This window comes from Bison bison, unplaced genomic scaffold (genome assembly GCF_000754665.1).
Source record: "Bison bison bison isolate TAMUID 2011002044 unplaced genomic scaffold, Bison_UMD1.0 scf7180017864469, whole genome shotgun sequence".
NCBI lineage: Eukaryota > Metazoa > Chordata > Mammalia > Artiodactyla > Bovidae > Bison > Bison bison.
This window is the reverse complement of record NW_011495030.1, coordinates 2,493,740-2,518,241: the sequence shown is the minus strand read 5'-3', so window position 1 is coordinate 2,518,241 and position 24,502 is coordinate 2,493,740. Positions and strand designations below refer to the sequence as shown.

At 45.2% G+C, this 24,502-nt stretch overlaps 1 protein-coding gene across 1 annotated transcript in view; it reads left to right on the top strand.

The window, feature by feature from the left end:
* Positions 1–11,463, top strand: part of FAM189A2 (family with sequence similarity 189, member A2) — a gene marked incomplete at its 5' end in the record, with an annotated part of 78,193 nt that extends 66,730 nt beyond the window's left edge. The window contains 5 exons of the mRNA XM_010860730.1: positions 598–727; positions 887–965; positions 2,903–3,055; positions 5,285–5,577; positions 9,071–11,463. Of these exons, the coding sequence (XP_010859032.1) occupies positions 598–727; positions 887–965; positions 2,903–3,055; positions 5,285–5,577; positions 9,071–9,274 (859 nt within the window). The remainder of the gene's footprint in view (positions 1–597; positions 728–886; positions 966–2,902; positions 3,056–5,284; positions 5,578–9,070) is intronic.
* Between the last annotated feature and the right edge of the window lie 13,039 nt (positions 11,464–24,502).

The following is a 24,502-nucleotide window of genomic DNA, read 5'->3' as shown; positions in this document are numbered from 1 at the left end:
GGAGTTGGTGATGGACAGGGAAGCCTGGCGTGCTGCAATTCATGGGGTCGCAAAGAGTCGGACACGACTGAGCGACTGAACTGAACTGAATCCTTAGTTTTTTTTTTTAATTGAGATGAAATTCATATAACCTGAAATTAACCATTTGGAAGAACACGATTCAGTGGCATTTAGTACATTCACAATATGGTGTAACCATCAGCTCCATCTAGTTCTAAAGCATTTTCATCACCTACAAGGAGACCCTGTGTCCATTAAGCTGTCACCCACTTTCTCTCCTTTCCCCAATCCCCTGGGCAACCACGAATTTGCTTTCTCCTTCTTATGGATTGCTGTTTGCTTTTTGACTAATGGATTTAAAAGGAATGATGGTATTACATTTTCTATATTGTCCCTTGCCTAAGAATTCCGGGCACTCCATCAGAGAGCAGCTTAGTTGATTATTCTCCTGCTCCTGGACCAGGAGGTTGTAGCATGGAGGGGCGAGGGGTTTTCCCATTGTCATTGGGTAATGCTGCAGAGTCAACGGCCAGTATCTAGAGCCACCACCATCAACTAGCCTAAACAAGCTTTCTGATGCCAAGATGCTCTTCCTAGGATGGTTGGTCCTGATGTTATTCCCCTGCCACATATCTATGGAGCACGAATCAAAGGAGTGGAAGTATTCTGTCCTCTGGACCCCCCACCTCCCTATGAAGCTGTGGTGAGCCAGGCAGACCAGCAGCAGGTACTGTCCATGGAGTTTCTCTTTGGTACATTGATGGCAAGTAGGAAAAACAGCTGCAGAGAACAGGGTGGGAGAGGGACCATGTCTTATAGATGTTTGTAAGAAGTTCACTTTACTCCAGATGATATCAACAAATAACCCTTTTCCCCTGTGATGCAGGGATCTTCATTCCAAATGCCAGAAGGACCAGAAGTTGCCACCAGCCCACTGGAGCCAATCTGCATGCCAGGGATTCAAGGTAATAAATACATTATTGCTGCCCAGACTCATGATTCAGTAGATTAAGAATGATATTAATAATGATCCATATGATATTTTTTGGAGGTCAGATATTCTTGGAGCAGATGGTTCAAGCTACATTCTTTCTTCCAAATGTAAAAGCGTTATCAACTCCTTAGGGCTTACAAGTAGGAGGTAATATATGAACAGAAATAAAGATATCGTTAGAATCTTTTATGAATAACCAGGCTATTTTCAGAAATGGATTTCAGAGTTTAATTTGGCATTCTTTTTTTTAAATTTTTATCTATTTTTTTTAAACACTCAAAACATTTTGTATTGTGGTACAGCCAATTAACGATGTTTTGATAGTTTCAGGTGAACAGCGAAGGGACTCAGCCGTACATGTATGTGTATCCTTTCTCCCCCGAGTCCCCCTCCCACACAGGCTGGCACATAACACTGAGCAGAGTTCCATGTGCTATACAGTAGGTTTTTGTTGGTTATCCATTTTATTATTTTTTTAATATAAATTTATTTATTTTAATTGGAGGTTAATTACTTTACAATATTGTATTGGTTTTGCCATACATCAACATGAATCTGCCACAGGTATACACGTGTTCCCCATCCTGAACCCCCCTCCCATCTCCCTCCCCGTACCATTTTAAATACAGCAGTACGTACATGACCTTCCCAAAGTCCCTAGCTATCCCTTCCCCGCTGACAAAGTAAGTTTGTTTTCTAAGTCAATGAGTCTATTTCTGTTTTGTGAGGAAGTTCATTTGTATCATTTCTTTTTTGACTCCACATAGAAGGGATGGCATATGCTATTTCTCCTTCTCTGTCTGACTTACTTCACTCAGTATGACACTCTCTAGGTAACATAATTTGGCATTCTTTTATTTTCTGATATAAGATTTTTTTTCTCCTGTTAAGATAGGATAAGCTCTTTTAAAGGGACAAAGAGAGTTTCGTCTATTGCGGAATGATTCACTCATTTGTAACCCAGGACCCAGGTCATGCTGCCTTCACATGTGCTGAGTGCCAGTTCCCAATCCTCCATTAAATACTAGAGTCAATTTACATTTATCCTTGTAGCTTAAGGGCACATTGTTACCGCTTTCTCTCTTTGGAGAGGTTTTAAATGGCCCAGAGAATTGTTCACAGGATAAAATTGCAGATGGTGATAAATAATGGATTAACTCTTAGCTATTTTAGACAGAGGTGATTTTTCAGCAGCAACATTCGGAATAGGTTTCTGCTCTGTTCACCTTCCATCTTAAGTAGAATTATGAGGCAGGGTTCTGTTTCCTAAGTATGTTTTTAATCCTTCCATTTCTTAAAAAAAAGATTTCCCAGAGTAATACTCGGGCTCACAAATGATGGGATTTTATTTTCCTGAGCAGCAGTCATCCAATTTCAGAGCGCTTTGACTGATTCGTTTAATGGCCACTAGCTCTTTAACCTGGCTTCCCAGGAGTTTCACAGCCCGGTCCGCAGACTCTTCCCCTGCCTGCATTTGGCCTGCAGCCCCAGGGCAGCCATCTCACCTGTACGCCTCACCTGTACAGGTGTTCCCTTCCACCTAATCTAGCTCAACCTGAATAGTCAGAAGGGGGAAATGGCAGGGACCTTTCCAGTGTCACACCAGCATGCTTCACTGCAGAAGATTCTAAGCACCTTTTTAGTCATTTGGGTATGGCTTGTTTTTCTGCTCTTGGTTCTAAAGTTTTTTGTTTGTTTGTTTTAGGTGTGGAAGGGTAGTTTGGGGAGGCAGCATTTCCCATAGTGCTGCCAAATAAAAATGTTCTGGGCCCACCGCCTAAGTAAATATCATTAACTGGACTACCCTTATCCTAGCAGGTTGGGGCTCACAGGTGTTTCCTGCCCAACATTTTGAAGGCTCTAGCTGGTGAAATAATCTGTTTCTTCTCTTAAAAAAAAAAAAATCAGGTGGGGATATTCCTGCCACACCTGGAGAAGAAAGTGCATCCATACCAACTCCCAACACAAACCAGCTGTGTCCGGCGAGGAGCTGGAGAGCCCTCCGACCCCTGAGGACAAGATCCAAGAGTGATCCTGTGCTACATCATTCTGCCGAGAGAGGTGATGCCATCCCCCAGGCTCTCCGCAGGGCACTGTGTGTACTTGCCCACAGGTGCTGAGTGGCTCTGGCCGCCCAAGGCTCTATAGTTCAAGACAAAGCTTGGAGGGGGGCTAAGAGGTCTTGGCAAAAGAGCAAATTCTGCATGCATCTTAGGGATAGATATCTACCACATCTTTTCCGGCTGGTAGGAATTTTTCTTGTCAAGTCAGTATCAAGCATTGGGTTGCATGTGATACCGTGTTGGTTCCACACGAAGAAGGCAGTGAAATGTAGGTCTGATTCCTTAGATGCTCAAAGTCTCGTGGGAACTAAGATTCTCTCTCCAGGAAAAAGTCAAACGGGTGTTATTTTCCCCCCTTCTTCTATAATTTGACACTAATTATCTTTTTATTGTGTATGAGTAGATTGAATTATTTAAATCTGACCTTGCTCTAAGAACTTTGGGTAGAGTGAAAGTCACACTCCATCTCTCTCCCTTTCTGTTTTCAGTTTGTGTATAGATGGTATTTGAAAAATTTTTAATTTTAATAATCAGAAATTTTTAAAAACTTGAATTAATCTTGAATCTTCTTTTCTAAATATATGACTACCTGAACATCTCTAAATACTTCTTCATTGTAGAAAATTATTTTAAAAAATAAGGAAAAAAAGGAAGAAAATGAAAATCTTCTGTAATCCCAGTAACAGAGGCTTCTTTCGGTGACCTGTGCTCTCTTCAAGCTCTGTGCAAATACCGCTTTGAAACCCTCTGGCTCTGCTCTGCCCTGGGCCCCATGTCACCCCTAGTTGGGTTCCGTCCCTCTGACAACCTGTGTTATTTGCCACAGCTCTGAACTGACCATGTGGGAGCCAGAGAGAATGCTCCTCTTGTCTCTCCAGTGGCTTCTGAGCGGGGAGGAGGCCTGCCTGGGACTGAGCACCCTCTGCTCCTCAGCAGACCCCGGCAGCTCCCCAGAACCGTCTTCACCTTGGGGTCCTCTGCCCATCTGGCAAGCTGAGGACTTGAGATGGCCACCTGCAGTTTCCACAGGAGCTCGGCTGTCTGCGCAGCTTAGTCTGCACGTCTTTCTAGAACCTGCTCCCCCTCTGCAGCACTGCAGGGGTGAGGACGACACGTGTTTACCTGTTGGAGTCTCTGCGGTGGACGGGACCGGGTCGCCTTTGAGTGACAGCGCAGTGCCTGACTGTCTTGCTCACACATGAGTGTCTCTAGCGAGTGGTCCCGGAAGACTCCTGCCCTCTGTGTTGTGCGCGTGGCAGCCAAGGAAGGTGCCATCCCCTGCTTAGAGCTCCTCACACCTTTCTCCAGAGGAAAAGGAATGCGCCCCTGCCTCTACCTGTTCTCCCAGCCCCTGCCTCCTTTCTTCCTTCAGTATCTAAATTGCTGCACATCAGACCCTCATAGACTGAAAATCTCCAGTGTCGCGCACACTGAAGGCTGCTGGCTGGCTTATGAACACGTGGAGACCAGGCCTGACTTCGTTGCCCCCACCTGCCGGTGCAGTAATGTCCTGCCAGTCCTTGTACCCTTGCCGAAGCAGGCAGTTGTGGACATTAGAGCCCGTGGTGGATTTCCCAGGCCTGCTGTGGACTTCCAGGATGACGTGTGCTGATCTGGATTTCTGCACTAGATTTGTCTTTCTGTAACAGTCAGCCATCGCACCACCACCAGCCATGCTGTGATGTTGATACTGTAAGTCAGGACAGTGCTCCCCAGGATGTTTAGGACAAAGGTACAGTCAGTGTGAGCAGAGCGTTCCATTCATCCCACAAGTCTCATCTCTCCTCGGTCCCTCTCTTTCAGTGGCTTCTTCATCCTACCCTGTGGAATGTTCTTCCTTTGGTCAACCATGTTTTTTCTGCCTGTGCAAACCATCCCCATATATTGGTCATCACCCCATGAAACCTTTGTTCCATTATGATATGCATTCTGGATGCTCTTCTCTATCAGCTATGTTTACCCTGATGGTTATCTTTTTATGTGGCATAATAAAATATTTGGGGGACATGTCCTGTTGAAGTTACACTTCAGGGAATAATCTCATGTCACAGTCGTTGGGTTTTTCTTTCTTTCCTCTTCCTTCTGCAAGAGGAAAAGCAAGACATGCATGACTGCTGGCACCTGTCACATGCTTTCCACATGGAGTTTCATGATCTGTGCTGTTTCAGGTACAGATATGTTCACAGGACTTGGCCAACAGGAACATGTTATTTGTCTCTGTCCACAGCCGTCCCTGTGCTCAGCTGTGAGGCTGCGACTCAGACCGAGGGAAGACTGGACTTGGCTGCAGTGACCTTAAGGAGAAGGTTGAGATCCCGAGCTTCAAGATGCAGACCAAGGTCTTTGATAGATTACAAGTCTTACATGGACACTAAGCTGCTGGTGGCGAGGTTCCTGGAGCAGTCCTCCTGCACCATGACCCCGGACATCCATGAACTTGTAGAAAACATCAAATCTGTTCTGAAGTCTGATGAGGAGCACATGGAGGAAGCTATCACGAGTGCCAGTTTTCTAGAACAGGTAGTTTTATTATTGGTATCAGGTATAAGTCAGACAACTTGTTTCCATAGTAGCTGAAGCAGCTTCTCTGGTTTCCTGCCCAAGGCACAGGAAATCCATGGTCACCATTTCAAGGAAAATGGGCTGTATTAAGGGATTAGGAGGTCTGGGGAGGGAGAGGAAGAAGCGGACCTGCTTTCTTTTCGGGAGTGGTGACTTTTCCACAACCTTCTTGGCCCAAGAGAAGAGAAAACGATTTTCCTGGAAAATGGAAGCATGCCTGGAAAAAAAGAAAGGGAGCAGCCTAGGATGAGAGCAAGGGCTCTGTGGAGTGCAGAGTATGATCAACATTCCATTTCCTAAGTTGAAAGTTTCCTTTGATTTGGCATGTTTTTTCAGCCCTTTGACAATAATGGAAATACGTGAATTTTAATACTGACAAGATGCTGGGGGCTGGTCACAGTTCCCATGAAATGTTTGGCGAGATTACCTAAACTGATAGACTTAAAGGAATAAGCACCTTTTCCTTTGCAGGGATCAAAACACATAGCAATCCCCAAACAAGTTGCAGGTGAAAAGATAAAACTGGACCTGTAAATATCCCACTTGGGTGTCCAGTTTCTCATCTGGAAGGTGAAGGGTTGGGGTGGGTGGTCTATACACCCGCATTTTTGAGTGAATGGGATTTGCCCCTGATGAGAAGTCAGAATGGTCACAACTTCCCTCACTCGTCTCTTTCAAAAGCAGTGTTTGCCTTTGGACATTTGCTCTGTCCTCTGTGTCTGGGGTGGCCATTGGAGACCTCAATGAATAGTGGCTCATAGGTGTTACTTGGCTGTGCCTGGGGGTGTTACATGCCCATCAGATACTTCTTTTTTATAGAATTTTATTTATTTCTTTTTGGCTGTGCTGGGTCTTTGCTGTGTGTGGGCTTTCTCTGGTTGCATCAGAGGGGGCTGTTCTCTAGTTGTCGTGCTCGGGCATCTCACTGCGGAGGCTTCTGTTGTTGGGGAGTGTGCATTCTAGGTCTCATGGGCCTAGTAGTCGGCACGTGGGCTTCTGTTGTTGTGCTTCCTGGGCTCTAGAGCACAGGCTCAAGAGTTGTGGTGCACAGGCTTAGTTGCTCCAGGGCATGTGAGATCCTCCTGGATCTGAGATTGAGCCCGTTTCTCCTGCATTGGCAGGCAGAGTCTTTACCACTGAGCCACCAGGGAAGCCCCCAGATACTTCTTGAGTTGAGTTGGCCTGATTCTCAGGGTCATTGCCAGCTACTGTTTCCCTGGGTGTGTTTTTGAGGCAGAGTGAACAAATCCCCATCTTGCTTTCTTCTCTGTTCCTTTTCCCACCCACTGGCCTCTTTTTACTGAAGTCAAATTCTGTGCCGTCTGTCAGGGAACGTGGGGAGTTGGAGAGCAGCTGTGTGAAGAGGAACATGAACCATGGACTCTTGTTTGCTTTCTAGAAAAATGGTCAACCAGTGGTCCTAGGTCAGTTCCAGCTGGTTGCCTGTGTAGAAGAGAGATTTCTGTGTGCATGTTCCTGGTCTACTCCAGATGCCACTCCCTGCCCCCTTCCTTGTGTTCAGCCCCAGTTGCCTGATAAACAGAAGCAAGTGTTCAGAGCTGCCAAGTTCTGGTGAGGTGAGAGCTAGAGCGTCTGTGGAGCTGTTGGTCTGGACCTTCTGCAAAGTCTTGCTTGATGGAAGATGGCTTTGAGGAGAAAGAACAGACACTGATAGCTTTTTTGATAGATTTTACTAATAGCTCAGCAGGTGCTATCACTATGAATGTTTGCTAGGTCTTTCTGCATAGACTGGGTCAAAGTTCAGGTACAAGGTTATTGTAATAGACTTTGTGCCACCTGCTGGGGCTTCCAGAACGGAACCCCAGTAGTCAGGTATCATAAGGCCACACCACTCCTCGGAGAGAAGGATGCAGGGACAAGGGGAAGGGAGCTTTTATTTCTGACTCTGCTCAGCTTTGCACATTTTCTCCTTCTCTAGTATTACTGAAACGTGTTATTTTTTAAAGATTTTTTTTTTTTTGATGTGGATCATTTTTAAAGTCTTTACTGAATTTGTTACAGTATTGCTTCTGTCGTTTATATTCTGCTTTTTTTGGCAAGGAGGTATGTGAGATCTTAGCTCCCTGACCAGAGATGAACCTGCACCCCCCACATTGGAACGTGAAATCTTAACCACTGGACCACCAGAAAGTCCCTGGAATGTGTTTTTATATATCCATTTACATTTTTACCAATATCCAAACCACTTGTTCTAACTTAGCATGTAATAATAGTAGACAACCATGTAATAATAGTAGACATCTATGAATGTTAGAATTTTCTTCTTAGTCAGGAAACAGCTATAGAGACAAATATAATAATAGAGTATTGGAAAAATTTAATGTCCCATATTTTGGGGGAATTAAACTTTTAATGACCTTAGAATCTCTAAATGGTGCAAACTAGATGACAAGTCATCCTGATGATTGTTTTGTGATATTAGATGGTAATAAAGCACTTGATTTTTCTCCAAGGTGCTTACAGCAATATGTCATATAGACATGACTGTGTAATTTTAAAAATTTGATGGTTCTCCCCTTATTAGTCTCAACTGGATCAGAGATTGCCCATTTTTGCCTTTTTATGTTATATTTAGAAGTGATGTGTGTGCTACCTTGCAAAATAGATCTAGCAGTAGAAACACTCTTAAGAGTTATTAATAAATGGTTCTAGTTTTTAGGAGATTTATCATGTTTTTTATTGAAGTGTTATCAGATCAAATAGAAACACATTGGTTTAAGTTGACATAAACTTAACCAGACCAGTGGTTATAAAATTTGCAGGTTTAGCAGCATCACCTTGTGATACACTTTTAATGATACAGATGCCCACACCCGTTCCAGACTCCCCTGTCAGAACTGCTGTGGGGGGAGCAGGGATTCTATGTTTCTGACAAGCTCCCCTCCTCTCCAGTGATGTGCAGACCCAGTGAGAATCACAGGGAAATTGGAACAAAAGGCGATAAGAAGAATGTTAAATATAAAGTAGATATAGACTTATGCAGTAGATAAGTCAATAAGTGTGGCAGGCCTACTGGGGAAATAATAGAAAATTGGGGGAATTTCTTAGGAACTTCAGAAAAGAAGCAGTATGTTAAAAGACTCTTTGGAATTTCAAGTGGGTTCCACTTTGGGAAAACACCCTTTTCTCTTCCCCAAGGCAACTAAAATCATGTCCAACTCTTTGGGACACCATGGACTATAGCCCACTAGGCTTCTCTGTCTATGGGACTTCCAGGCAAGAATACTGGAGTGGGTTGGTTGCCATTTTCTTCTCCAGGGGATCTTCCCAATCCAGAGATCAAACCTGCATCTCCTGCTTGGCAGGCAGATTCTTTACCACTGAGGCCCCTACCCCAAACTGAACATAACCTTGGTGGATATTGGAGGCAGGTCTGAGGACCACATCAGGTTAAGTTTAACCTCTTGTCACCCTGTTTATTCTCCTAAAGATCATGGCCCCGATGCAGCCCAGCACTGCCAGGGCCCTGGTGCTGCCCTCGCGGAAACAGCCCGGCCTGCTGCACCTGCGGAGCTGCGGAGATCTGAGCACCTTCGTCCCCGCGGGGAGGCCCCTGGCTGAGAGGAGGCCCCGGCGAGCTGAGGCCGAGAGGCCGCACAGCCTCATCGGCGTCATCCGAGAGACTGTCCTGTGAGGCTGCAGGGCCGGGGCTCCTGAGGAGCAGGAAGACAGGTGGGCCCTGGAAGGCAGGGAGCCTCTTCAGGGGACGGGTTCCCTGTCTGTTTCCTGACTGGGAGTTAGGGTGCCCTTCCGGCTTCTCCTCAGAAAGAGGGGGGCACTCCGGAGAACATTTATTCCTGCTCCTGGGCTCCCGGGTTCTCCTTTCTGCTGGCTGCAGGCCCTTGATGGAGGAATGACGAGTTCTTCTGGCCCGTTTATCTTTTGGATACACCGAGTGGGAGACTGAATGAAGCCCAAAGCTCCTCTGCCTGGTCCGCCCGGCTGTGGGCAGCAGCGGCTCAGGATTTGGTGCCTGCGGTGCCCCTCACGATTCTCTTCTGCACTGAGCTCTTGCCTTCTCTGGAAGGGCACATGTGCTGGCTGCTATGTACTTGCTGCCAAGTGAGAGTGGAGCTGGCCCAGAAGCAGGGTGATGGACCCCGATATTCTGTGATCGTCAAGCCTCGTGTTAGATCACTTTCAAATCCCATTCTCTTAGGGAAAACAGGAAACTTGTTTGGTGACAAATTTTGATGAAAGAAATTTGGGAGAGAATTCTTGTTGATTCCATTTATTCATGCTTGCAAAACTAGAGATAGCTAAGGCAGAACTGAGAATAAAAATGTTTACCTTGGACCTCCAGGCTCACTGTGTAATATTTGTTTATGTATAGGTGGCCAGGCCTTATCTTTATGATGGGTTTGGGACTTGGAGCAGTCAGGTGGGTAGGCCTGGGCAGGCCACCAAACCAGCTTAATCTCAAAAGCACCCAAGCTCCTTGGATAACAATGCTTCCTTCATCCATTCAGCCAGTGCTGGGCTTCATGGAGCTGCCTTCCCCTGGGGCCGTGAGCAAGAAATCAGTAAGGTGATTATAGGTTGAGGATTAGTGCCAAGAAGGAAGGAGGGCATTAGAGAGGGCTTCTTTGAGGAATGACATTTGAGCTGGACTTGACTTTGAGGGTCACGGAAGAGTGTTTGAGGTGCAGGGAACAGCCAGTGGAAGGACCCCCAGTGCTAGAGACCATGGTGACTGCAGCCCATAGCGAGGGGAGAGGCAAGAAGAACTTCAGGCTGGATTTTTTGCTAACAGTGAGATATGATGGAAGAGTTTGCAGCAGAAGAGTACAGATTTAGTTATATTTCAGATGATCACCATGCCACGTGGAGACTAGTTTAGGGCAAGATATGGAATAAGGTGGCAGTGAGGAGCTAAACACAGAGGCTATGCACTGAGGCTGGCTGACCTTTCTGGGCACCGCCTGGGCCCTGGGTACTGTGCTGGGGGCTTTACAGTCTCATGTCATCCTTACAGCAGCCCAAGAGATGGAAGCTGTGATTGTCCCCGTTTTACAGATGAGGAAAATGAGGTTCAGTAATTCAGAAGTTAAGTGCTAGAGATGCCACCCAAGCCAATCATCTCTAAGAAGCACTCCGTTCCTCGACCTCCCAAATAGGAGCAGTCTGCCATTTCATGTTTCTGTGAGAGAGTGGTTGCTGAGACTTCTAGCCTGGTTTGTGAAAGTACAGACTCCCTCTGTTCCAAGCCAACAAACCAGGCCAGAGTGGAAACTGGGATGAGGTCATGGGACTGAGTTAAAAAGAGGGAAGAGACTGGAGGCATGGAGCTGGGGTGGAAAGTGGGCAAGAGAAGAGGGAGAGATGGGGGGCTGTAGCCAGGGTGGGATCTGGCCTACTCTCCTGGGGCGGGCTGTGTTTATAGAGGAGGTTTATAGGGGCTTCCCAGAATGATGGTTTCTCCCTTCTCATCTGCCTGTGCCCAGGCACTGAATTCCCCATGCAAGTGAGCAGTCTTTCCTGGAAGCCCTCGCTGTCAGCATCATAGCTGGGGCTTGGTCCACTTCTCTGGGGCAACCCCTGCCCTCTTTGAGGGTCTCCACTGTGGTACAAGCCCCCGCTCAAGCTCGCCATCACCATAAACTGCCTATGTAGCCCTGTCTGGTTGTTCTCCTTTACTGCTGTTTATTTTCCCCAACCTGTGGCTCCAGATGAGGTCCACATGCTCTCAGTCACTCTCAGTCACCAATTTGCTGCTCCCACTCCATGGCTGGGGAGAGAAGGACCGCCTTGGCCCTCTCGGCCGTGGCTGGCCTTTCTCACCTTTCTAGGCTTACGGGAGAGCATCCCTTTCCATCTCCCTTCTGAAGTCCTTCCCACTCACTTCCACCTGCCACTGTGGACCTCACCATGTACCTCGAAGGCTCCACGAAGGTAGGTGGGGGCTTCAGGTGTGGGCAGTGTCTGCCTATAGCCTTCAGGGAACAGTCACAAGGTGGTCCCAGCCATCCAAAGAAAAGGAAGGAGAAACAACCAGAAAAGGAAAGGGGCATCATCTGATGAGCCTCAGGAGGAAGTGAAGACCTGCCTCAGCTTTGGAGAGTTGACCCGCAGCCTGAGGTCTGTCCCATGTATTTCCAGGATCTGAAGGTATTAGGGAACTCAGATAGCTGACTTCGGCCTTGCTTCTCAGGCTTTAAGGAATATGAAAGTAAAAAAATGTATATTACAATATATATTTGCCCTGGGAGGGAACTTAGAGGCCATGCAATTCATCTCCCTGTGAGGTTGCTGGGTGTGATATACTTTCAAAAATTATTTATTTTTAATTTAAAAAATTTTAATACTTGATGAAAAGAGCCAGACACAACTGAGCAACTAATACTTTCACTTTCTTTTTCATAGTTGATTTAAACTATTGATTTCAGGTATATGGCAAAGTGATTCAGTTATACACACACACACACACACACACACACACACACGAACTTTTCAGGCGGCGCTAGTGATGAAGAACCCACTTGCCAATGCAGGAGATGTAAGAGATGCGGTATCGATCCCTGGGTCAGAAAGAACCCCTGGAGAAGGAAATGGCAACCCACTCCAGTATTCTTGCCTGGAGAATCCCATGGACAGAGGAGCCTGGCGGGCTACAGTCCATGGGGTTGCAAAGAGTCAGACACGACTGAGATGACTTAGCACACATACATGTATATATATTCTTTTTCAGATCCTTTTCTCTTATAGGTTATTATAAAGTAGTATAGTTCCCTGTAATATACTTTGAAGTATAGCGGCATTAACAATGTGATATTCATGTGCGTGCGTAATTGAATGTACCAGGGAAGGCAGCCCTTTTGCACTTAGAGTACCTTAAGAATCCAGTCCAGACGTGGTAACAAAACATCTCAAAAGTAGTTATCAAAATTATACCAGCAATTGATTAATTGGCACGAGGGGTCTTTTCACTGGTGAAATAAATGATGTTCAGGATCTTGGCTGACTCAGCACAGGACAGTCAGTTCTGCATCAGCGTGGAATGAGAGACTCGTTCCCACTTCATGAGACTGTCACATGGATCAGGTCACAGATGGATCAGGTCACAGGCTGCTTCTTCAGAATGTTGTCTTTGCCTCAGCCTTTCATGCAAGTTGTGTGTCTGAGTGTCTGAGGACAGAGCAAGATTTTCCCAAGCTTATGAGCTGTTCCGTGCAGGCTTGCTAGTGAGTATTTGTGTCTGGCTGGCAGAATTTCCCCAAGGCTTGCTTTCTCTTGAAAGTTCCAACTAGCAGTTAGGGATGGGGAAGTGGTCTGTGGCCCCTAACTACCTGAGGTTGTGCATACTCAGTGGGAGGGGCAGCGTTTGCTGAACAGCCACATTGACTAGATCCAGTCACACTGCTTCTTCAGTTGGCAGATGGAGAAACTGAGGCAGAGAGCTAAATGCAGAACAGTGGCAGGAGACCAGGACTTCTGGCTCCTGGACCAGGGCTGCTGGTGTGGGTCAGAGCTTCTCAAACTGGGGTGAAGAACCAGTTTTTTCCCTTCCAACCTGTCTCAGACCAAGAAGGTTTGTAAATTATAACAAACTGAGTGTAAACTGTCATGGCAGCTCAGGCTGCCATAACAGCATACCACAGATTGGGTGGCTTAAACAATGGAAATATTTATTTCTCACAGTTCTAGAGGCCAGGAAGTTCAAGATCAAAGTGCCAGGTGATTCAGCATCTGGTGAGAAAATCCCCCTTCCTGTCTTACAGACAGCCACCTCCTGCTGTGTCCTCACATGGTGGAGAGTGAGCTCTGGTCTCTTCATCTTCTTGTGAGGGCACTAATCTCATCATGGGAGCTTCACCCTCATGACCTCATCTAAACTCAGTCCTCTGCCAAAGGTCCCACATCCAATCACCATGACACTGGGAATTAGGGCTTCAACACATGGTTTTTGAGGGGACATAAACATTCAGTCTACACAGTGATTTACCATGGGCTTCCCAGGTGGCTCAGTGGCCAAGAATCTGCCTGTCAGTGCAAGAGACTCAGGTTCGACCCCTGGGTCAGGAGGATCCCCTGCAATAGGAAATGGCAACCCACTTCAGTATTCTTGTCTGGAAAATTCCTTGGACAGAGGAGCCTGGCTGGCTACAGTTCATGGGGTCCCAAAGTGTCGGACACAACCGACAGACTGAACACACAGTGGTTTACCAGGAAACTGAAATAATAGTAATTTATAAAAAGGTATATGAAATGTAACCACCCCCTTGTATTAGGTTTTAAGAGCAATTGTGGGTTCACAGCAAAATGAGTATTCTCGTAAACTTCTTGCCCCAACACATGCACAGACTCACCCACAATCAACATCCCTCACCAGAGTTGTATATGCATCATAATCAAACTGATATTGGTGTGATTCTCACCCAAAGTCCATAGTTTATACAGGGGTTCACTGTTGGTGTTGTATAGTCTATGAGTTTTAACAAATGAAGGACATGTATCTACCATTATAATGTGTTCAGTCATTCAGCTGTGTCCCCATGGACTGTAGCCCATCAGGCTCCTCTGTCCACGGGATTATCTCAGCAAGAATTCTGGAGTGGGTTGTCATTTCCTACTCCAGGGGTTCTTCCCTACCCAAGGATCAAACCCACATCTCCTGCTTTGGCAGCCAGATTCTTTAGCACTGAGCCACCAGGGAAAACCCAACTACCATTATAATATCATACAGAACACTCTGTCTGCCCTAAATATCCTTAGCGCTCTTCCCTACAACCCCTGGCAACCAACCTTTACTGCCTCCATGATTTTGCTTTTTCCAAAATGTCATGTAGTTGGAGCACAGAATAGAAAGCTGCTTCAGATTAGCATCTTTCACTTAGTATTATGCATGGAACTTTCCTCCATGTCTTTCCATGGCTTAATGGCTCCTTTGACCCCCTTATTAAATTATTAGATTCAACAGTCATAATAGAACTCTATCCAGTTAACATTTCAAAACACCTTCATTTTCCGAGCTTGCGCTTGTCAGGGATCAGGAACAAAGAGTTCTTGGCTGATCTGCAGCCCACGCTTTGCATGGTGCTGGTCAGGGTTCTCCCTCTAGCCTGAGTTTGCCAGTTCTGTGTGGTTCCGTGTGGACATTGATGGAGTGGGAGGAATTGATGGACTGGGAGAAGAAGGGCAGGCAGACAGCCTCAGGGTTCATGAGTCTCCAAAGGTGCCTGACAGCTGAGGCTCCCCTCACAGAGAAGCCCACACTGCCACGGTCCTACACGCTGGTGAGCCCTTTAGGACTAGGAAGAACTGGCAGAGGAAAAAGGCAGCTGTGGCCTCCACCCAGCAGGAAAGGAACAGGGGACGCAGAACAAAGGAGCACATCTCCACCTCCCCGGGCGAAGAGGGTGAGATTAGGGGCCTGGACAAGGGCATCTTTGTTTAAGTCAATTTCCTTCCTATGACTCTCCAAGTCTGGGGCCAGACGGCATTGCATGTCTTGCATTTCTTTCTGCAGGAGACTTCATCTTCCCACTCTTTCGGCAGGTATTAATTGAGCTCCTGAGTAGCAGGGAGTGAGCCAGGTACTGAGGGGAGAATGCTGAGCAGGGGGAGAAGGACAGACCTTCCCTGGTGACTCAGATGGTAAAGAATCTGCCTGCAGTGCAGGACACCTGAGTTCCATCCCTGCGTTGGGAAGATCCCCTGGAGAGGGCATGGCAACCCACTCCAGTATTCTTGCTTGGGAAATCCCATGGACAGAGGAGCCTGGCGAGCTACAGTCCATGGGATCGCAAAGAGTTGGACATGACTGAGCAACTAACACCACAAATAATAATAACTGCAAAGTTAACATTTCTCTTGACTGCTGCTGAGAGCTCTGAGGGACTGTTCCAAAGAGGTCAGGGAGGGCCAGGATGTATAGGAGTATTTGTTGGGGAAAAAAAAAAGCTAGAATGATATCAAAAGATTACTACTGACTGATTACCAAGAAAACCAGATATCTCAAGGTAATGGTTTTGGTGTTTTTCAATGTGTAAGAGGATGTAAGAATCTGGGCTCCTTGACATTGTTCTTTAGACATGCATCTTAACTATCTAGGCCTGATATCCTGTTTTTCTCCACCCTGAGTTCGCCTCTGTGCACAAAATTAGGGACAGCTGCAGTGCAGTGGCTGATAGCAGGTAATATCCCTTGTTTACTGGAATAGCAGGCGGTATTCTTTGTTTTCTGAATTGCAAGTAACATTCTTTTTTGTCTGCAGAGCTATGGAAAGGTAAAGGAAGTATACCACTGGAACTCATAGGAATTGAAACATTAACACCAGTACATGACTTCAAAGTAGTAATCATAACTAACATTTATTGCGAGCCCTTCCCTTACTAACTATGGTAGTTTTCAAGATAACCTTCATAATTCAGCGCATGGTCAGCCACCCAAGATGGCTGTCTTTTTGCTCTCTGTACAACCCCTGCATGACCAGTGCTTGCTTTACCTACACCCTGCTCACATGACTGACCTTTTTTTACCTATTCCCCCAAGGCCCCACGGAGAAGGCAATGGCACCCCACTCCAGTACTTTTGCCTGGAAAATCCCATGGATGGAGAAGCCTGGTAGGCTGCAGTCCATGGGGTCGCTAGAGTCGGACACGACTGAGCGACTTCACTTTCACTTTTCCCTTTCATGCACTGGAGAAGGAAATGGCAGCCCACTCCAGTGTTCTTGCCTGGAGAATCCCAGGGAGGGGGAAGCCTGGTGGGCTGCCGTCTATGGGGTCGCACAGAGTCAGACACGACTGAAGTGACTTAGCAGCAGTAGCAGCAGCAGCCAAGGCCCCAGCTGGTGATTGTTCTTATCAAGGGGGCAGTGAGGAGCGGACCCCCCCTGCTGGTTTCCCTGGTAACCAATGAGCCAACCTGATTTCAATTCTCCTATAAATTGAAAGGCTTCTCCCACTTGGGAGTGAAGCCTGCCGCCATGTCCTGGCCACCATTGGCCCCCACACGTTGGGGTGTTGCTCCAGGATATTGCTTCAGAAAAGTAAGCTCCCCCAATTTTAGACCATTGATGTCTCTGTCACTGACTCTGGGCTCTTTCTACCGTCTTGAGGCTGGGCCAGTACAGACTGTAGGCTTGCTGGGCGCATCGCAACAATTGGAGAAGCAGCCAGCAAAGGACGGAGAAGACTCCCACGAGTGCCGAGACGGCGGGGAGTACAGGACAGGGGATGAAATGTGGGGCAGGGGCAGGAACGTCCACTAGCATGTGGGGCCCGAAAGTGTTAACACAAGTTTGAAAAGTCAGAGTTTGAAGCAGAGAACGGTTTGTTGCAAGGCCCATTCAAGGAGAGAGGTGACTCATGTCCTAAAAGGCCTTGAGCCTCCTGAAGGCTTTCTGCAAAGCACTTTTAAAAGCCGGGTGACAGAGGGGGTGTTGCAGGGTCTGTGGTCAGCTTGTGCACAATTCTCTGACTGGTGGTGTCACAGAGGTTAACATTATCAGTCCTTAGGCTCTAGGAGGCCTGGGGCTCTGTGCTCCTGTCCTCAAGGAGAGGTTTTTTACATCAGCAAAACGACTCAGGAAATGTGTACCAAATATCATCTAGGTACTTCAGAGAGGAGCTGAAGCAGAGGATATGGGGGAAGGCCTGTCCTGGGAAGGCCCCACAGGGTCCTGCTTGGTTACAAAAGTTGCAGGTGTAATCCTGGGGTAGCCAGGATTAGAACCACGTGTCCACTAACACGTGGGTTCTGAAAGTTCCGAGGGTGACCCTGCAAGTTGGGGAAATCCCAGGGTGGCCGTCCACTAGTATGTGGGGCCCTGTGGTGGCCGTCCCTGATGAATGGGGACTGCCAAGAGATCTGGGGAACAGTGGTCTGTATGGGCTCTGATATTGTATCAAAGGGCTGTTATTGCAGTCGCTCAGTCGTGTCCGACTCTGCGACCCTATAAACTGCAGCATGCCAGGCTTTGTAATTGGTTAAGCTAGCTCTCTGGAAGAAGCAGGTATTTATCCTCTTGTGCCTCTGTGATGTAAATGATATATCTGGACTCTCAGGAAGTTTAACCCTGAGTGATCTCTAAGAGTGAGGGCATGGGGGAGGGGGAGAACTTTTAAGGTGAACTCTGTAAGAATAATTATGTTTTGGGAATGTCTGTCTAATCTCTCCAGATTTCAGAAACTTGAAAGTAAACGAAGTTAGTTTTTTGTCTTTGTTTTTTAACTGACATATAAATTGATAAATTGATTTGCAGTGTTGTGTTAGTTTCAGGTATGTAGCAAAGTGATTCAATTATACATATTTTTATAATCTGTTTTTAATGGCTGTATAAATTGATAAGTTAGTTGATTTGCAATGTGTTCATTTCAGATGTATAGCAAAGTGATTCAGTTATACATATACATATATTCATTTTTTTAGAGTTTTTATAGGTCATTGCAGAATATTGAGTAGCGCTCCCTGTGCTGTACCATAGGTCCTTGCTGGTTATCTACCTTATCCATAGTAGTTGTGTGTGTGTGTTCGTTGCAAGTTACTGATTCATCCCTCCCCTCCGTGTTTCCCCTTTGGGTAACCATAAGTTTGTTTTCGATATCTGTAAGTCTGTTTCTGTTTTATAAATAATTCACTTATATCATTTTTTAAAAAATTTCACATGAGGTATATCATGTGATATTTGTCTTTCTCCACCTGACTTAGTGTGATGTTCTCTAGGTCCGTCCATGTTGCCGCAGATGACGTGATTTTGTTCTTTTAATGGCTGAGTAATACTCCATTGTATATATGTACCACATATTCTTCATCCATTTCTCTGTTGATGAATATTTAGGTTGCTTCCATATATTGGCTCTTGTGACAAAGAAGGGCTTCCCAGGTAGTTCTAGTGGTAAAGAATCTGCCTGCTAATGCAGGAGAAGCAAGAGACGTGGGTTTGGTCCCTGAGTCAGGATGATCCTCCGGAGGAGGAAATGGAAACCCCCTCCAGTGTTCTTGCCTGGAGAATTCCATGGATGGAGGAGCCTGAAGGGCTACAGTCCGTGGGGTCACAAAGAGTTGGACACAACTGGAGCAACTGAGCACAGCACCAATTGTGCTGTAAGGAACATGGGGGTGCATGTGCCCTTTCAGATTATGGTTTTCTCCAGATATATGCCCAGGATTGGGATTACTGGGTCATGTGGTAGCTCTGTTTTTAGTTCTTGAAGGAATCTCCATACTGTTGTGCATAATGGCTGTACCAGTTTACATTCCCACCAACAGTGCAAGATAATTCTCTTTTCTCTATGCCCTTTCTGTTACTGAAAGGTGAGGGGTCCAGCTGCTCGCTGCTCAAAAGCCAGTTAACAGGCCAGGTTGGTGGAAAGGAAAGTTTGCTTTATTTCAGATGCCAGCCACTAATGGGGAGGGCACCTGCCGCTGCTGCTGCTAAGTCGCTTCAGTCGTGTCCGACTCTGTGCAACCTCATAGATGGCAGCCCACCAGGCTCCCCCGTCCCTGGGATTCTCCAGGCAAGAACACTGGGGAGGGCAGACATCTGTCCAAAGGCTGACTCCCCCCCGAATGGCAATCAAGGGGCAAGAGCTTTAATATACAGAAAGAGGGGGCTACATGCTGAAACAGCACAATCATCTCTGACAGTGATCTTCAAATGTGTCTTCGGTGGTCTGACCGGTGTCATCTTGGCTGTTTTAGATACAGTTAATCTTCAGTTCCAGGTTTGGTTTGTTTCCATTTCTTTGGGGCCAGTTCTTGGAGTTGTGGCAGCTCACGTCATGGGTACAGTCTGGTCATCATGTAGTTAACTTCTCCACCTGGAGTTTCAGTATCTATAAAAGACAGCTTACAGGATATGGCTCAAAATATTATCTAAAGCCCTTGAGAAGGAACTAAAAGTCCTTGACTATGCTTAGTTCAGTTCAGTCGCCCAGTCGTGTCTGATTCTGTGACCCCATGGACTGCAGCACGCTAGGCCTCCCTGTCCATCAGCAACTTCCAGAGTTCACTCAAACTCATGTCCATTGAGTCATGACTACATTATTATTATTTGGTCTCCTCTGACTGTTTTCCTTTGTTTTTGTGTGTTCTTATCTCTCACATTAAACTTATTATTTGACTGAAGTTGTTCACAGGCAAAAGGCAGGCAGAGGACATGGGGTGGGGTGGGGGGCAAGAAACATAGGCTCCTGCCCCATTTGATCCCCAGCATTTATTATTTGTAGACTTTTTGATGATGACTGTTCTAGCTGGTGTGAGGTGACACCTCATTGTAGTTTTGATTTGCATTTCTTTGATAATTAGTGATGTTGAACATCTTTTCACGTGCTTTTTGGCCATCTGTATGTCTTCTTTGGAGAAATGTCTGTTTAGATATGCCAATTTTTTGATTTTTTTTTTTGTCATAGAGCTGAGTGGGCTGTTTATAAATTTTGCAGGTTAATCCCTTATTGGTTGCATCATTTGCAAATATTTTCTACCATTCTGTGGGTTGTCTTTCTGTTTTGTTTATGGTTTCCTTTGTTGTATAGAAGCTTTTAAGTTTAATTAGGTCCCATTTGTTTATCTTTGTTTTTATTTTCATTACTCTCAGAGGTGGAAAAGATATTGCTACAATTTATGTCAGAGAGTGTTCTGCCTGTGTTTTCCTCTAAAAATTTTATAGTGTCTGGCCTTATATTTAGGTTATGATTTCACTTTTTTTACATGTAGCTGTCCAGTTTTCCCAGCACCACTTATTGAAAAGACTGTCATTTCTCTGTTATATATTCTTGCCTCCTTTGTCATAGATTAATCAACCATGGGAGCATGGGTTTATTTATGGGCTTTCTAGCCTGTTCCATTGATCTATATTTCTGTTTCTGTGCCAGTACCATACTGCTTTGGTGACTGTAGCTTTGCAGTATGGTTTAAAGTCAGGGAGCTTGATTCCTCCAGCTCTGTTTTTCTTTCTCAAGATTACTTTGGCTATTTGAAGTCTTTTGTGTTTCCATACAAATTAAAAATGATAAATTCTAGTTCTGTGAAAAATGCCCTTGGTAGTTTGACAGGGATTGCCTTTTGCCTTGGGTATTATAGTCATTTTGACAATATTGATTATTCCAGTCCCAGAACATGGTATATCTTTCCATCTGGGTCATCTTTGATTTCTTTCATCAGAGTCTTGTAGTTTTGGGAGTACAGTCTTTTGCATTAGGTAGGTTTATTCCTAAGGTATTTTACTCTTTTTGATGCAATGGTAAATGAGGTTGTTTTGTTCATTTCTTTTTCTGATCTTTCATTGTCAGTGTATAGGAATGCAAGAGATTTCTGTGTATTAATTTTGCATCCTGCAACTTTACTGAATTCATTGATGAGCTCTGGTAGATTTCTCGCAGCATCTTTAGGATTTCCTAGGTATAGGATCATGTCATTTGCAAACAGTGACAGTTTTACTTCTTTTCCAGTTTGGATTCCTTCTATTATTATTATTATTATTATTTTTCTTTTCTGATTGCTGTAACTAGGACTTCCCAAAACTATGTTGAATAAAAGTGGCCAAAGTGGACATCTGAACACTTTCAGCTTTTCGCTGTTGAGAATGGTGTTGGCTGTGGGTTTGTTGTCTGTGGCCTTCATTATGTTGAGCTAAGTTCACTCTATTTCCACTTTCTGGAGAACTTTTATCATAAATGGGTGTGGAATTTTGTCAAAAGCTTTTATTGCATCTATTGACATGATCATACTTGTTTTTATTCTTCAGTTTGTTAATGTGATGAATCACACTGATGTGCAGATATTGAAGAATCTTTGCATTCCTGGGATAAATCCCAGGTTATCACAATATATGATCCTTTTGACACATTATTGACTGGAGATGTATTAATACATCCTTTGTTACCTGAACATTATTGACTAGAGAAGTATCAATATGTTTTTAGAGAGTGATGTGATTAACATGACTATGCAAAATTGTTAAGAGTTTAAAATTGATCAAGGGTTTATTATACAGCTTGTGATTGTCATTATCATTCACATTTTGCTCCATTAGGTTTTTGTTCCAATCTTGTATATATAATAAATGTAAAATTTTCAAAATATGATGCATCATGAAATTATGAGTGAAGAATTTTTCGGTGAATTTTATGCAAATACTGCCTCTGATTGTCTGAGAAAAATATATACTAGTGTTTCAGAACATGATAGTTCTTCAGAATATAGTCCTGATTCAAACAATGTGAATATTAGACCAACAAAAAGACAAAAAACCTTAGTGATTGATTCCGATGCAGAAAGTGAAAATGAAACTGATGATACTGGAGAATGTTCTTCTGCTCCTGCAGATGCCTGAATTGAGATATTTCATGAAAATTAAAAACCTTTACAGGTGTGTTGGGTGTACCCGCTGTATGTAATAACCCACACAATGTTAGTGAAATAACAATTAATTTTTGGCTGGTCAAAATAAAAGTTGCCAGCCGCAGGCATTAATTTCTGCAAAAAATCCCCCCGATCAAGAGTTAATGTATTGTTGGATTCGATTCGCTAATATTTTATTGAAGGTTTTTGCATCTATGTTCATCAGTGATATTGGCCTGTAATTTTCTTTTTTTGTGTTATCTGTGACTGGTTTTGGTATCAGGGTAGCCTCATAGCATGAATTCGGGAGTGTTCCTTCCTCTGCAGTTCTTTGGAATAGCTTCAGAAGGATAGGTGTTAACTCTGGATGTTTGATAGAATTTGCCTATGAAGCCATCTGCTCTTGGACTTCTGTTTGTTGGAAGTTTTTAAAATTTGATTTTATTTACTTGTTTTTGGTTGCACTGGGTCTTTGTTGCTGTGCAGGGGCTTTTTCTAGTTGCGGTGAGCGGGGGCTTCTCTTCATTCAGTGCTTTCTCTTGTTGTAGAGCTCAGGCCCTAGACACCTGGGCTCTAGAGTTCAGGTGCCGTAGTTGTGGCACATGGGCTTAGCTGTCCCTTGGCACGTGGAATCTTCCCGGGCCAGGAATCAAACCCGTGTCCCCTTCATTGGCAGATGGATTCTTACCCACTGGACCACCAGGGAAGTCCCTGATGGAAGGTTTTAAATCACAATTTCAATATCAGTACTTCTAGTTGGTCTGTTCATATTTTCTATTTCTTCCTGGTTCAGTCTTGGGAGAGTGTACCTTTCTAAGAGATTGTCCATTTTTTATAGGTTGTCCATTTTATTGACATGTAGTTGCTTGAAGTAATCTCTTAGGAGCCTTTGTATTTCTGTGGAGTCCATTGTAACTTTTTTCAGTTCTAATTTTATTGATTTGTGCCCTGTCCCTTTTTTTCTTGATGAGTCTGGCTAAACTTTGATCAATTTTATCTTTTCAAAGAATCAACTTCTATTTCACTGATCTGTTGTACTGTTTTCTTCATCTGTATTTCATTTATTTCTGGTTTGATCTCTATGATTTTTTTCCTTCTACTAACTGGGTTCTGTTTGTTCTTCTTTCTCTAGTTGCTTGAGGTGTAACCTTAGGTTGTCTACATGAAACTTTTCTTGTTTCCTGAGCTAATAACTGATGTCTAACCTTCCTGCTTAGGACTACTTTTGCCAGCCTGACCAGTAGGGAGACGAGACTCCCCTTACCCCGTGGGTCAGCAGCTGGGGTTAGACCAAGGAGTGGTGGCCTGGGAGCCAGGGAGTGAGGTTCTAGCTGACTGCTCACTGTATGGCTTTCACTGAGTACTATTCCTGTTTAGGACATTTGTTTCCTTATTTGGAGAAGGAAATGGCAACCCACTCCAGTATTCTTACCTAGAAAATCCCATGGACGGAGGAGCCTGGTAGGCTACAGTCAATGGGGTTGCAAAGAGACACGACTGAGCGATTTCACTCGGAAAACAAGGAGCCTGTGAAGTGTGTCTGCTGCTGCTAAGTCACTTCAGTCGTGTCCGACTCTGTGCGGCCCCATAGACAGCAGCCCACTAGGCTCCCCCATCCCTGGGATTCTCCAGGCAAGAACACTGGAGCGGGTTGCCATTTCCTTCTCCAATGCATAAAAGTGAAAAGTGAAAGTGAAGTTGCTCAGTCGTGTCCGACTCTTAGCGACCCCATGGACTGCAGCCTACCAGGCTCCTCCATCCATGGGATTTTCCAGGCAAGATTACTGGAGTGGGTTCCTGCCATGGATTCCTGCCATGGTTCCTCATTTGCTCAAACACTGAGATTTTAACCTGTCTGGATTTGGCATTTCCAAAGTGGTGTCACCAGACGGCGCCAAATCCTAGCTCTTGCTAGTGAGAGCTCAGAGGAGCTGATAAGGAGTGTGAGCTGAGTGTGATGGAAGTGTGGGTTTGAGTAGAAACAAAACCACTCAAGGGGTGTGTGTGTGCACGTGTGCATCACCAGAGTTCTTCCACCACCTACATTTACCACTATCACATTCCACACCCGTGCCTTCATCTCCAGCCACTTGCTGCCTCCCTCTCTGCTCCAGCAGCACTGGCCTCCGGCTCTCCCTCAGGCCTGTGTGCTGTCCCTGCAGCTCAGAACCCTCATCCCTAGACATCCACAGGGCTCCCCTTACTTTCCCCCAGTGAAGCCTTCTCTAACGAATTTTATCTAACTAAAATTATCTAACTAACTTTATCTCATACAAAATGACACCTCCAAACTTAGTCCATGTTTATGTATTTTTATTTAGAAAAATTTGGTAAAATATACATAATATGAAATTTACCTATAACTATTTTTTAAGTGTAAAGTTTTCTAGCATTCAGTTCAGTTCAGTTGCTCAGTCGTGTCCGACTCTTGGCGACCTCATGAATCACAGCACGCCAGGCCTCCCTGTCCATCACCAACTCCCGGACTCACTCAGACTCACATCCATCGAGTCGGTGATGCCATCCAGCCATCTCATCCTCTGTCGTCCGCTTCTCCTCCTGCCTCCAATCCCTCCCA